Source organism: Chaetura pelagica, unplaced genomic scaffold, assembly GCF_000747805.2.
Source record: "Chaetura pelagica isolate M959 unplaced genomic scaffold, ChaPel_1.0 scaffold305, whole genome shotgun sequence".
Classification (NCBI taxonomy): domain Eukaryota; kingdom Metazoa; phylum Chordata; class Aves; order Apodiformes; family Apodidae; genus Chaetura; species Chaetura pelagica.
This window is the reverse complement of record NW_009953512.1, coordinates 961,372-973,188: the sequence shown is the minus strand read 5'-3', so window position 1 is coordinate 973,188 and position 11,817 is coordinate 961,372. Positions and strand designations below refer to the sequence as shown.

Here is an 11,817-nt window from a genome sequence, read left to right as displayed (position 1 = left end):
CCTTTCTTACAGGGCTTTCTCCAGGCTGAACAACCCCAACTCTCTCATCCTTTCCTTACAGTAGAGGTGCTCCAGCCCTTGGATCATTTTTGTGTCCCTCCTCTGGACCCACTCCAACAGGTCCGTGGCTGCCCTTTGCTGAGGACCCCAGAGCTGGGGGCTTTGCAGAACCAACACTTCTCTGAGCAGTGGAGTTTTACTCCCTAAGATGAACAGATGCTTTTTGTGCTGTGTGTGTCACTTGAAGAGACTCAACCTGCTCGATGACCTCAGTTAGACTTGAGCCTTTGTGGGTGCAGTGTCACGTGTGCTCGTGTTCTTCTGTACCAGCTCATCCACGTGCTTCAATCAAGGACCCTGTGAGGTGGTTCATCAAACACCTCTCTTGAATTCCTGGTGTTAAGTCTGAAGGTTTTTTCTCCTCCCTGAAAGAAGGTGAATGTCTCTGTGCTTGTCTCATGGCTTCACATCAAAAACTAACAAAGATCTGAGAATCAAACCATTGTATCACAAATTATCTGAAGGCAGACCAGAGCATCCCTCAACTCTAGGCCAAACTTGTGTTAGTTGAGGTGAGACCCCACCTGGAGCACTGTGTCCAATTCTGGAGGCCCCAACATAAGAAATAAGTGGAGCTCCTGGAGCAAGATGATCCTTGGGCTGGAGCAGCTCTGCTCTGGAGCCAGGCTGGGAGAGTTGGGCTGTTCAGCCTGGAGAAGAGAAGGCTCCAGGGAGACCTTAGAGCACCTTCCAGTGCCTGAAGGGGCTCCAGGAAAGCTGGGGAGGGGCTTGGGACAAGGGCAGGGAGTGAGAGGATGAAGGGCAAAGGATTAAAACTGGAAGAATGGAGATTTAGGTGAGACATGAGGAGGAAATTCTTTGCTGTGAGGGTGGTGAGACCCTGGCCCAGGTTGCCCAGAGAAGCTGTGGCTGCCCCATCCCTGGAAATGTTCAAGGCCAGGCTGGATGGAGTAACCTGGTCTGGTGGGAGGTGTCCCTGCCCATGGAGGGGGCTTGGAACTAGATCATAGGATCATAGATGATCTTCAAGGTCCCTTCAGACTCAAACCATTCTATGATTCTCTGATTTCCATGGAAACCTTGGTTTCTATGGGTTAAATTTGCTAGAGTTGGGTGTTAACCTGACTGAAAATGTTCTCACTAAAAGAGAGTTTGGCTCTTTGCATAGTGTGACAGATCTGCCTCCCCCAGCACCCTGAACATGCTGGATGCAGGGTTTGGGGATTGGGGTTTGGGAAGCCATGTTATGTGGACTGTGAAGATTTGGGACAAAATGAATAAATTCTTTGTTCTGCAAATCAAATGAAGGAGAAGAAAAAAAAAAAAAAAGATTAGACTGAAAGGGAGATGTCAGGGGAGCAATCAGTCCTGCTGCTGACACAGCTCAAGTTCTCAGTTCATCATCAAGTTTCAGAAATTGAAGATTTATTTATTTTTTTGAACACTGGTACTGCAGCTTTGGCTAAGAAAATCAAGGGCATGTGCTAAGTCTGGGTGTTTAGGTATGTCTAAATCTCAAAATATTAGATAAATATCTAAATATATAAATGCCAGATACGTTTAAATTGTGCAATGTGCTAAACTAACCCCAGAGATAATTTCATATATTCTGAATATTCAGAGGCCTGTCTTGGTTAGAGTGGAAAGATTTCAGACAATAGGATTATCAGTTCTTCTGTTGTAGGGCTACAGCTGCACATGGAAGAGGTGGTCTGTTCTTGTCCTCAAATTGTAGCTTGTACCCTGTGTAAAATCCTAGCACAGGTTTTGCTCACCTGGGTGCATTTCTTCTTATTTGCACAAATCTTTCTGGTGGTCCAGGACTGGCACTTCCATGTCTGATAGTTTTCCACCTAGATGAGCAAAGTTAAAACAATTAACATCCCAGAGATGTTAACTCTGCAGAACAGTCCAGCAGATTTTTTTTTTTGGTGAGTGTGTGTGTGGGCTTAAAAGTTTTTACAGAAGATCAGAGACTGTGAAAATGTTGCAGTCTGCTTTGAAAGAATTTCTCTGGGGGAGTGAGCTCCATTTTTTGGCAATATCCAGATTTCACAAATCTTTATCAGAAATATTTCTCCGTGGATTGTGTTCAACCAGTGCCCCAAATCCAAGAGGAGCAAAACTGTTTGATCCTGAATTCAAATTGGTAGGAAAACATTGCCTGGCTTTGATGATGATGGGAAGGGCTGGCAGATTTCTCCTCCTTTAGAAGAACACATGGTGGACTCGGGTCCATCCAGTCCAGCTGCCCCACACTGATGGTGGTCGCTGGAGGATGGTTGGGTCCAGTGAGCACCAATACTTCCCTCTCTGCTTTAGTGACCTCCAACAGTTTTGCAGGCAGGGATTTGGGAGCCAGAAGTGTTTTACTGTTTTGCCAACTGGAGACCAATTACACTTAATGCTGGAGAAACACAGTGAGGCAAAATCTGTCTCCACAAAGTAGCTGAAATTGGGATTTGGGAGTTATTGAAGGAGTATTAGAAGGCCCAGGAGACTGCAAATGGGAAATAAATGATCAGGAAGGCATGATAAAATTGGCATTAACACAATAAAACTGCTGCCTGGTGTTTGCAGTTGTCAAATACAGTGTTATAAGAGGTAAAAGCAGATGTTGGTGAGACTGATGAACTGTGCCCCCCAGCTGCTTCCCTCAGTTCAGCTGTAGCCCTGAACAGCCACATTCAGCTTGGAAAGGGTCCCGCAGGTGATGCCAACCCCATCTCTCACCAAGAAACCTTCCTCCTTCCCACTGAGCCAACCTTGCCCCTCTGTAAAGCTGCTTGGCTTGGTGCAGGACAGGGAGGAAAGCACAGTGAGATGGATGAGCTGGCTCCTGCTGTACCCCAATAAAACCCTTTACTGTCTTGTCCCCTGTGAATCATAGAATCCCAGGCTGAGTTGGGTTGGAAGGAACCTTCAAAATCATCCAGTTTCAACCCCCCTGCATGGGCAGGGACACCTCCCACCAGCCCAGGCTGCTCCAAGCCCCATCCAACCTGCCCTTCAACACTGCCAGGGATGGGGCAGCCACAGCTTCTCTGGGCAACCTGGGCCAGGGTCTCACCACCCTCACAGCAAAGAATTTCTTCCTAAGGTCCGGACTAAATTTCCTCTCTTCCAGTTTAAAGCTGTTGAACCAGCTGCTTTGACTCCCTGCACCACCAGGTTGGGACTGTGTAGTTTTTTGGGGTCTCAGAGGGACACTGGGTGTGCAGGACAGGATAGTCCCATGCCATGTGTGGCAGCTTTTCTGTCTCTGTAGCTTCTTTCACTGTTCCAGCTCTAACCAGGAACCTACACAGTGTTGAGAGCTGAGTTCCTTTGCGTGGAGGAGATTCTTTACAGCTCCAGTTCCACATTACCCAGGAGGCTATTGAACAAAATCCCCCGTTTTCCCTTTCCAGCCCATAACTTCTGCACTCCCCTCCTTGAAGCCCTTCCTTTAGATGAGGAGGACCACTCGCCCCGGGCACCTGGGACAGCGTTGGTTGAGGCTTGCATACCTTCACTCAGCAAGAAGCTTCTCTCCTCTTCATCCTACCTCCTTTTTAGCAGAAGTGCCTCTTAAGCATAATTAAAAATATATATAAAATAAACATGTTTCCCAGGCCTGTCCATTGGTCCCTTTCATCTTTCTCCCCTTTTTTCCACCACATGTCAACAGAACACACCCCTCCTCGCTGGATTTTAGGGGAGAAGGAGGGTTGCCTTAGCTTTATGCCTTGGCCAACAAGCTTAATGCTGTGTTGGCTTGAACATATCCAAAGGACACAAGCTTCTTGTATGCAAATTTCTTCTCTGATCTTTCTTCTCGCTCTCCCTCCCTCCCTCTGTCCCACCCTTCAAAAATGCACTTCCTTGTCCCTGTGCAACACTCACTGTGTTGTTGAAAGGTGCTGGAGCCTGTGTGGCGTGGGGTTTTTGTGGAAAAAATAAAACAGAATCTGTGCTTTTAAAGCAATCAAACTAGAAATCTAGAGAATAAGATATTCCTCCCCCTTGTGCCAGGGTATTTAAGCCTATGGTCAACATGAAATCTCTGCTGAGCTGGCTAACAGAGGGCCAGATGCTGCAGTGGGATTTCCTAAGGGGTCATAAAAGGAACAAGAGCAATAATAAATGACATTTTACTATTGTGAGAAGCATTTAAAAATGTAAATATAGACAAACAGAGGTAGATGCCAATATTCACTCCTTGTTATGTGGTGTCTCTCTGTCAGACTTCCATGTGTTGGAGTTGCACTTATCTATATATGATATTTTAGAGTTACTCTTAGCTAGATGTGATATTAGAGTTACACTTACCTACATGTATTCTGTACATTTCACACTCTTTTCCTGCTGCCTTTTAGGTGCCTGGGGCCCAGGACCTGGTGGACTTCTCACCAGTGTACCGATGCCTGCACATATATTCTGTCCTGGTAAGTGCCTGTGAGACTGGTGTAAAGGTATTGCTGCTGGAAGGAGGTGGTTGCAAAATGGTTATTAATGTTCACCAAGCCCAGAAGTGTGTTACCTGAAGTTGAAAATAGGCCAGGGATGGAGGGTTTTGGGTAAAATCCACACAGTTCCTTAATGCAGCCCAAAGAAATAAAAAGGGATATTTTATCCAGCTATTGCAGAGCCTGGGTTTGTAATATACATGTTTTTTGGTTGTAGAGCTTTCCTTCAAGAATTCATCTTTGACCACAGTAGCTTCATTGTTAGTGCAAATGGAGGAGTCATGGAGGGGAAATTGGTTTTAAATGTATTGTTTGCTGTGCCTAACAGAACTTTGCTGCTCTTCAGACGTTGTTTGGCAGGAGCAGATTTGCTGCTGTCCCACCAATCCCACCATTTCACTGTATTTCCCAATAGTTAGGCTTTGTGTGCATTGAAAATACTGCCAAACTGAAGCTGCTGGTGGTTGGTTATTGGCTAAAAAGGTTGTTCTGAACTGTGTTCTTGAGAACTTGTCAAGAGATCTCCCACCTCAGCAGACGTAGGCTGGTAGATGAGCTGTGTTTTCTCCAAGGTATTATGAGTACAATGAGACATTGATTTTTACTTATTTATTAAGAATGAGGGCAGAGAAGATGCCCTTTTGTAGCTTACCCTTCAACTTTTGATTTCAAAAATGCCTCCAGCAACATATCAGCTTTGCATCCACAAGCACAAAAGAACCTGTGGTGTTTGCATCCCTTCTTTAGGGTCCTTAGGAAAGGGGGAGCTTTCTGAGGGCTCTTCCCCTGTGGTTGGGCAATCTGAAGGCCAGGCAGCAGATGAAAGGAGCACTCTGTTCACAGCTTTCCTCCCTTTCCATGGTGGAGCCAGGCTTGAGAGAGGATTGTTTTGAAGGTGCTTTAGAAGCCAGTTTCTCTAGTGATACGTACAAATGAATTAGCAAAGGGAAAAGAATCTTCATTAAAAACATTTTATGTGAAATCTTTTTATGCCCTCATCTGTTAATAATTATGCAATTTGGCTACACAGCCCTGATACTTTATTGGAATGAAAAAGTTAACCTACCCAAAATGTGTTACTCTGTTTATCTTGGACATAAACCTCCTCCCCAAACCCGGTGCTGGGAGCCCAGTTCAGGGAGTGTGCTAGTTGAAGATTACAACTGGTCTGAAACACTTTGTGGATTTCAAAGTGTCACTTTATTTGGAGAAACTTCAGTGAAGAGTATGTATAATGAAAACAGGATTAGGAGCCCTATTTGTGTAGCTTACATGCAACTCTTTTAATGCAGGGGTATTTATTTAATTGTGTATTTCTACCTAAAGCTGTTATGGAAAGGATGAAGAGCTTTCACTGGTGGATATGACTGGTTTTTCACATTTGAAATGGTCTCATTTCTACATGGGGCCTTTGTTGTTGTCTTGTTGCTTTCCTGTTTAATCTGAACTAGCAACTGAGTGTGTAGACCTCTGGAAAGGCTCTGGGAGATCCTGCTTCTAGAAGGCAGGTTTCGTGGCCAGTGGTCCATGGTCTGGATGAGACTGTCTTCTACTGAAGGTGGGAATAGTGCTGTGGAGTTGGTGAAGTTAGACCTGCTGCAGGGGTTTCATGTCAGTGGGTTAATGTCCTCTGTCCCCATCCTCAGCTGGGGGGTGCCCCAGGTGGCCAAGGCAGCCAGCAGCATCCTGGCTTGTATCAACATTAGTGTGGCCAGCAGGGCCATACAGGGCTTGTCCCCCTGTGCTGGGCGCTGGTGAGGCCTCACCTTGAATTCTGAGGTCAATTCGTGGCCCCTCAGGACAACAAGGACATGGAGGGGCTGGAGCATGTCCAGGGAAGGGCAGGGGAGCTGGGGAAGGGGCTGGAGCATGTCCAGGGAAGGGCAGGGGAGCTGGGGAAGGGGCTGGAGCATGTCCAGGGAAGGGCAGGGGAGCTGGGGAAGGGGCTGGAGCATGTCCAGGGAAGGGCAGGGGAGCTGGGGAAGGGGCTGGAGCACAAGGGTGAGCAGGAACAGCTGAGGGAGCTGGGGGTGTCCAGCCTGGAGCAAAGGAGCTGAGGGGAGACCTGCTGGCTCTGCAGCTGCTGAGAGGAGGTTGGAGCCAGGGGGGTCGGGCTCTGCTCCCCAGGAACAAGGGATGGGACAAGAGGGAAAGGACTTTTCCAACCAAAATCATTCCATGGTTCAGTCCTTCTCCCCCTACTTCTCTATTGAAGCCACAAGCCCTAATAATGAGAAAAAATAGACAGCAGCTCTCCAAAGAAGGTGTGTTGGTGAGACAGGAGCAAGAGAAAAACGTAACCAACTGTAGTAAAGGCTCCTGAAAAGAAAATTGCCCTTCTCCTGACCTGTGATTGAATCCTGCCCTGGCTTTCTAGGCCCATCTTGGTTTGAACAATGCCAGAGATCCAGCAAGCATTGGGGGAAACGGCCACATCAGTGTCAGACGGAAGGATCATAATGTAATAGTTACCAAAAAATCCTAATATTTGTCATTTACAATAGTGTTATCTAAACGCTTGGCCTGCAGTTAAAAAGGCCCACGTTGAATAAACATTGAGATATTTATTATTTTTAGTGAAATCGACCTTCCAGTCACCTCAGTTTTATGGCTGTGCTGCTTATAAATTCCCAAAGGATTATTTGAAAAATCCTACTCATATCTGCCAGCCTTATCAGCAGGGCAGAAGTTCACATATTGTAACGGGAGGTCAGCCTTCGGTCATGGTCTTACAGAGGGGGCCAGGCACCTGTAAATCCTTCCTTCAGCAACCAAGGCGAAGTACAATATCAAACAGGCAAGGAGACTTTTCCAGGAAACGCTGAACTTTCTCAGGAAGGGCAGAGGAGGGGGAAAGAAAGTGAAGGAAGGTCAGGCGGGGGTTAATTGAGAGTTGGACCTTGGTGTGGTGGCGGCTCCGGGGAGGACAGGCTCTGGTGGGATGCTTTATGGGACTATTCATCTGGCGATTCCTTTTCTTGTGAGAAACGGGCTGGCTGAGGCTGTCCTGAGGAAGAAATGGGCGTAGGGGAGGCTTGGAATATCTGCAGATATCAAACAAAACATCACAAGAGTGGATTTGTGTATCCTACACGGAGTTGTACGCACGGATAAGCCTTCTTTGCTCAAATAACCCTTTGATTTCGTGACAGAAGTTTATGTTCTCTAAAAGATGCCTGGAACAGCAAGTCCTGACCCTGCCCGTGGTTTCTGCACGCAGTAAATATACTCTGAATTGCATGAAAAAAAGGGCTTTTCAGCTGACAAGTTTGGTTTCAAGTCGGTTAGAATCAGTAACCGCTGCACAACCTCGGTGTCTCGGTGGGAATCCTGGTAATGTTAGACAAATGTCTGCTGTTCTTTTCCTAGGAAAATTAAAAAACTGGCTAGAACCATGGATATGGTGGTTTTTCAGATGCCAGGAGCACCGTAAAAACCAGTTAAGGGGGAAAGCTGGAAGCTGAGCTGGGACACAGGAGTCTTGGGGCCTGTCCTGGTCTCCTTGGTCAGTTGGCCAAGGTCCACATCTAGTTTTGAACTGGTCTTAAAGATGAAACCCCACTGAGTTTTGGTAGAGAAGCAGTGTGCTATTTAAGGACATTCATCTGCAGCGTGGTTGGGCTGCTTGGTTGTTGGTATCAGGTATATCTTTTCCTGGAGTTAATAGAGAAGTTTGTTGAAAATGGTAATGTTATTATGTAAAGAAGAAACAAGAATATTTCAGTGAAGTGATTTTGCCATTGACGTTTTTATCTTTTATGTTGTCTTTGACCAAAGTCTATGTAATGCTCAAGTTGCTTTGATCGATATCCAAAATAAATTAGGAAAGGTGAGGTTTGGGCCAGATGGTTTATCTGCTGGAGCATCTGAACAGCTGTTGGGAGCCTTGTATTTCAAGGCCAAGACATGGAATTGCTTTGCTTTACATAACATGAAATGAAAAGCAGTTTTTGTTTCATGTTTCCCGTAAGCTGTAGCAAGGCAGAAAGCAAAGAGTGAATGAAGAGGAGAAAGGAATTAAACAAAAATAAAAATCAGAGCCAGAGTGGTTTGCACAGAGGGTGCTCCCAAGAAGTTGTCTCCAAGGCAGCTGATGGTGATTTAAGTCCTTCAAGCTCCTGCTTCAGCCAGTGCTGTTGCCTGTTAGTACTCATTTAGGGTTTGCCTTAGCTAGGTGGGTTTTTTTAGCTTTATGCTAATTGGTTACCAATTACTTTGAGGTTCTTAACATCTTCATGAAGACACTGGTATTGACACTCCCAGCTCTTTGATCTGAGCTACAAAGGGGTCATTTTAGGGTAAAGAACAAGTGTCCAAAAAAAAAAAAAAAAGAGCAGATTCTGATGTAAATACAGGCTTAAAACTGTAGCTGCCTCCTAGTTGATGAAGTATTTCTGGAGAATCCCAGAGCTGGATAATTTAGATAAATAGCAGTTGACAGGTATTTACTATAAATTTGTCGTATCTCGCCACTGACATTTTTATCTGCTGTATTGCTCCTGCCCCAAGCCCCTCTAGCCCTAAAGCTGCTTTGATGCATAAAGCACATTAGGAAAGGTAAAAAAAAACAAACCCAAAAGTAAAACAAATAATAAACCCCCCCATTTTACTAAAAATAATCAATGTAGAAATGTCTCTTAAGTTCCTTGATTAAAATGCAGGCATTGTGTGTCAACTGTATCCACTTGGTACCTTTTCTGCTTCCTAGCTATGTGGAGCCAGCACGGCCTTGGGAGGAGAAACAAGGGTTTCTTTTTGCTTGGAGCTAAAATGGCAACGTTTTGTTTGCAGAAGCTGCACGGGGAACCATCAGCTCAGGGCCTCAAGGTGACCTGTTGGGCTGAGGATGGGGGACACTTTGTCTCCCCAAGCTAAGCAGATTCCATGTGAAGTGGGAGACGCCACAGATCTGGCAGCAGATCATGAGTCTTCTCCCAGCCCTCCACTTAAATAATATGATTTTTTTTCTTTTAATTCCTCTTAGAAGTGTGCTAGTGATTGTGCTGCCTACATTAATCCTCCTTTTACTGCCTTTGTGGGCTAATAAATTGGCAGGCTGGTTGCCCGTGGTAGCTGTGACTCAGCCAGTCGTTCCTGCCCCCTCCCTACCTCTCCGGGTGGGTTTCAGCATCCCCACCAAAATGTTCTTTGGTAATGGGGGCAAAACAATTGAAGTTCTTCTTTCAAGGGATGAGAAAGCCTCTTATAGGAACCACAATTCAAATAAGAGGAGCTACCCAACCCTCTCTTTCATATGAAAACGTCTCTTTTTTCTCTTTGTAACTCTGGTTGTTCCTTTTATTTGATACTGAAACACGAACCTTACCATGGAAAGTCTGTGGTTTACATCTATTTTTGAGATCAGGGTTGTAAAGTTTTCCCTCAGTCTGTTGCCTGTTAGTACTCATTTAGGGTTTGCCTTAGCTAGGTGGGTTTTTTTAGCTTTATGCTAATTGGTTACCAATTACTTTGAGGTTCTTAACATCTTCATGAAGACACTGGTATTGACACTCCCAGCTCTTTGATCTGAGCTACAAAGGGGTCATTTTAGGGTAAAGAACAAGTGTCCAAAAAAAAAAAAAAAAGAGCAGATTCTGATGTAAATACAGGCTTAAAACTGTAGCTGCCTCCTAGTTGATGAAGTATTTCTGGAGAATCCCAGAGCTGGATAATTTAGATAAATAGCAGTTGACAGGTATTTACTATAAATTTGTCGTATCTCGCCACTGACATTTTTATCTGCTCTATTGCTCCTGCCCCAAGCCCCTCTAGCCCTAAAGCTGCTTTGATGCATAAAACACATTAGGAAAGGTAAAAAAAAACAAACCCAAAAGTAAAACAAATAATAAACCCCCCCATTTTACTAAAAATAATCAATGTAGAAATGTCTCTTAAGTTCCTTGATTAAAATGCAGGCATTGTGTGTCAACTGTATCCACTTGGTACCTTTTCTGCTTCCTAGCTATGTGGAGCCAGCACGGCCTTGGGAGGAGAAACAAGGGTTTCTTTTTGCTTGGAGCTAAAATGGCAACGTTTTGTTTGCAGAAGCTGCACGGGGAACCATCAGCTCAGGGCCTCAAGGTGACCTGTTGGGCTGAGGATGGGGGACACTTTGTCTCCCCAAGCTAAGCAGATTCCATGTGAAGTGGGAGACGCCACAGATCTGGCAGCAGATCATGAGTCTTCTCCCAGCCCTCCACTTAAATAATATGATTTTTTTTCTTTTAATTCCTCTTAGAAGTGTGCTAGTGATTGTGCTGCCTACATTAATCCTCCTTTTACTGCCTTTGTGGGCTAATAAATTGGCAGGCTGGTTGCCCGTGGTAGCTGTGACTCAGCCAGTCGTTCCTGCCCCCTCCCTACCTCTCCGGGTGGGTTTCAGCATCCCCACCAAAATGTTCTTTGGTAATGGGGGCAAAACAATTGAAGTTCTTCTTTCAAGGGATGAGAAAGCCTCTTATAGGAACCACAATTCAAATAAGAGGAGCTACCCAACCCTCTCTTTCATATGAAAACGTCTCTTTTTTCTCTTTGTAACTCTGGTTGTTCCTTTTATTTGATACTGAAACACGAACCTTACCATGGAAAGTCTGTGGTTTACATCTATTTTTGAGATCAGGGTTGTAAAGTTTTCCCTCAGTGTGTCCTTGGGAACTTGAAAACTTTTTTTTTTTCTTGGAGTGGGGGGGTTGAAGTGGAAAAAATTTCCTTCTCGAAGTCTCTGGTAACTCCTTGTTCATCTCAGACACTTTGCAGATTGTCCCATCGTTGTGTCCTGGCATATCTCACTGTCTGCTGACTTGGCTGACCCACTGGTGCCTGGTGGAGTTAGATAGCTATAAACACAGCCCTGAGATCATAGGGAAAGGCTGAGGGTGAGCCACTTTGTGCACTGGATTGATAAGGACACAGGAAAAGCCATTAGAGTGAACTGGTGTCAGTGACCTGTGATAACCATTCTGTACTACGTGCTAATGGACCCAGGGTACTGTGTCTGTCTGTAGTGGCAATAGATTTAACTTTTGTAATTGTCATATTGCTCTTTTAACCCCGTGACCTTATTACCCATGAGAAAACCACTTGGCTTCGATCAAAGAAGCAGCAAAGAAAATCAGTGTTCATTCTAAGCTGGCTAGATATGATCACAGGCAGCCTCGATTCTTAAAATATTCAGGTTGGAAAACAGACCTGTCAGGGGGGAGGGCAAAAAGGGGAGAAAAAAAAAAAAGGTTTGCTACAATAGCCCGGGTCCAGACTTCTTGTCACCTGGGGTTAGGAACAGCAGCCCTGCTTTCCCAGGGCTGTGCACAACTCACTGCACGTAGACTGAGATTTCACATTTCGTGCT

The 11,817-nt window shown here is 45.2% G+C and overlaps 1 protein-coding gene across 1 annotated transcript in view; it reads left to right on the top strand.

Moving 5' to 3' along the window:
• The window catches only part of EXOC6B (exocyst complex component 6B), a 273,905-nt gene that overhangs the window by 109,612 nt on the left and 152,476 nt on the right, over positions 1 to 11,817 (top strand). Inside the window, exon 11 of the mRNA XM_009999464.1 lies at positions 4,380 to 4,448. Within this exon, the coding sequence (XP_009997766.1) occupies positions 4,380 to 4,448 (69 nt within the window). The remainder of the gene's footprint in view (positions 1 to 4,379; positions 4,449 to 11,817) is intronic.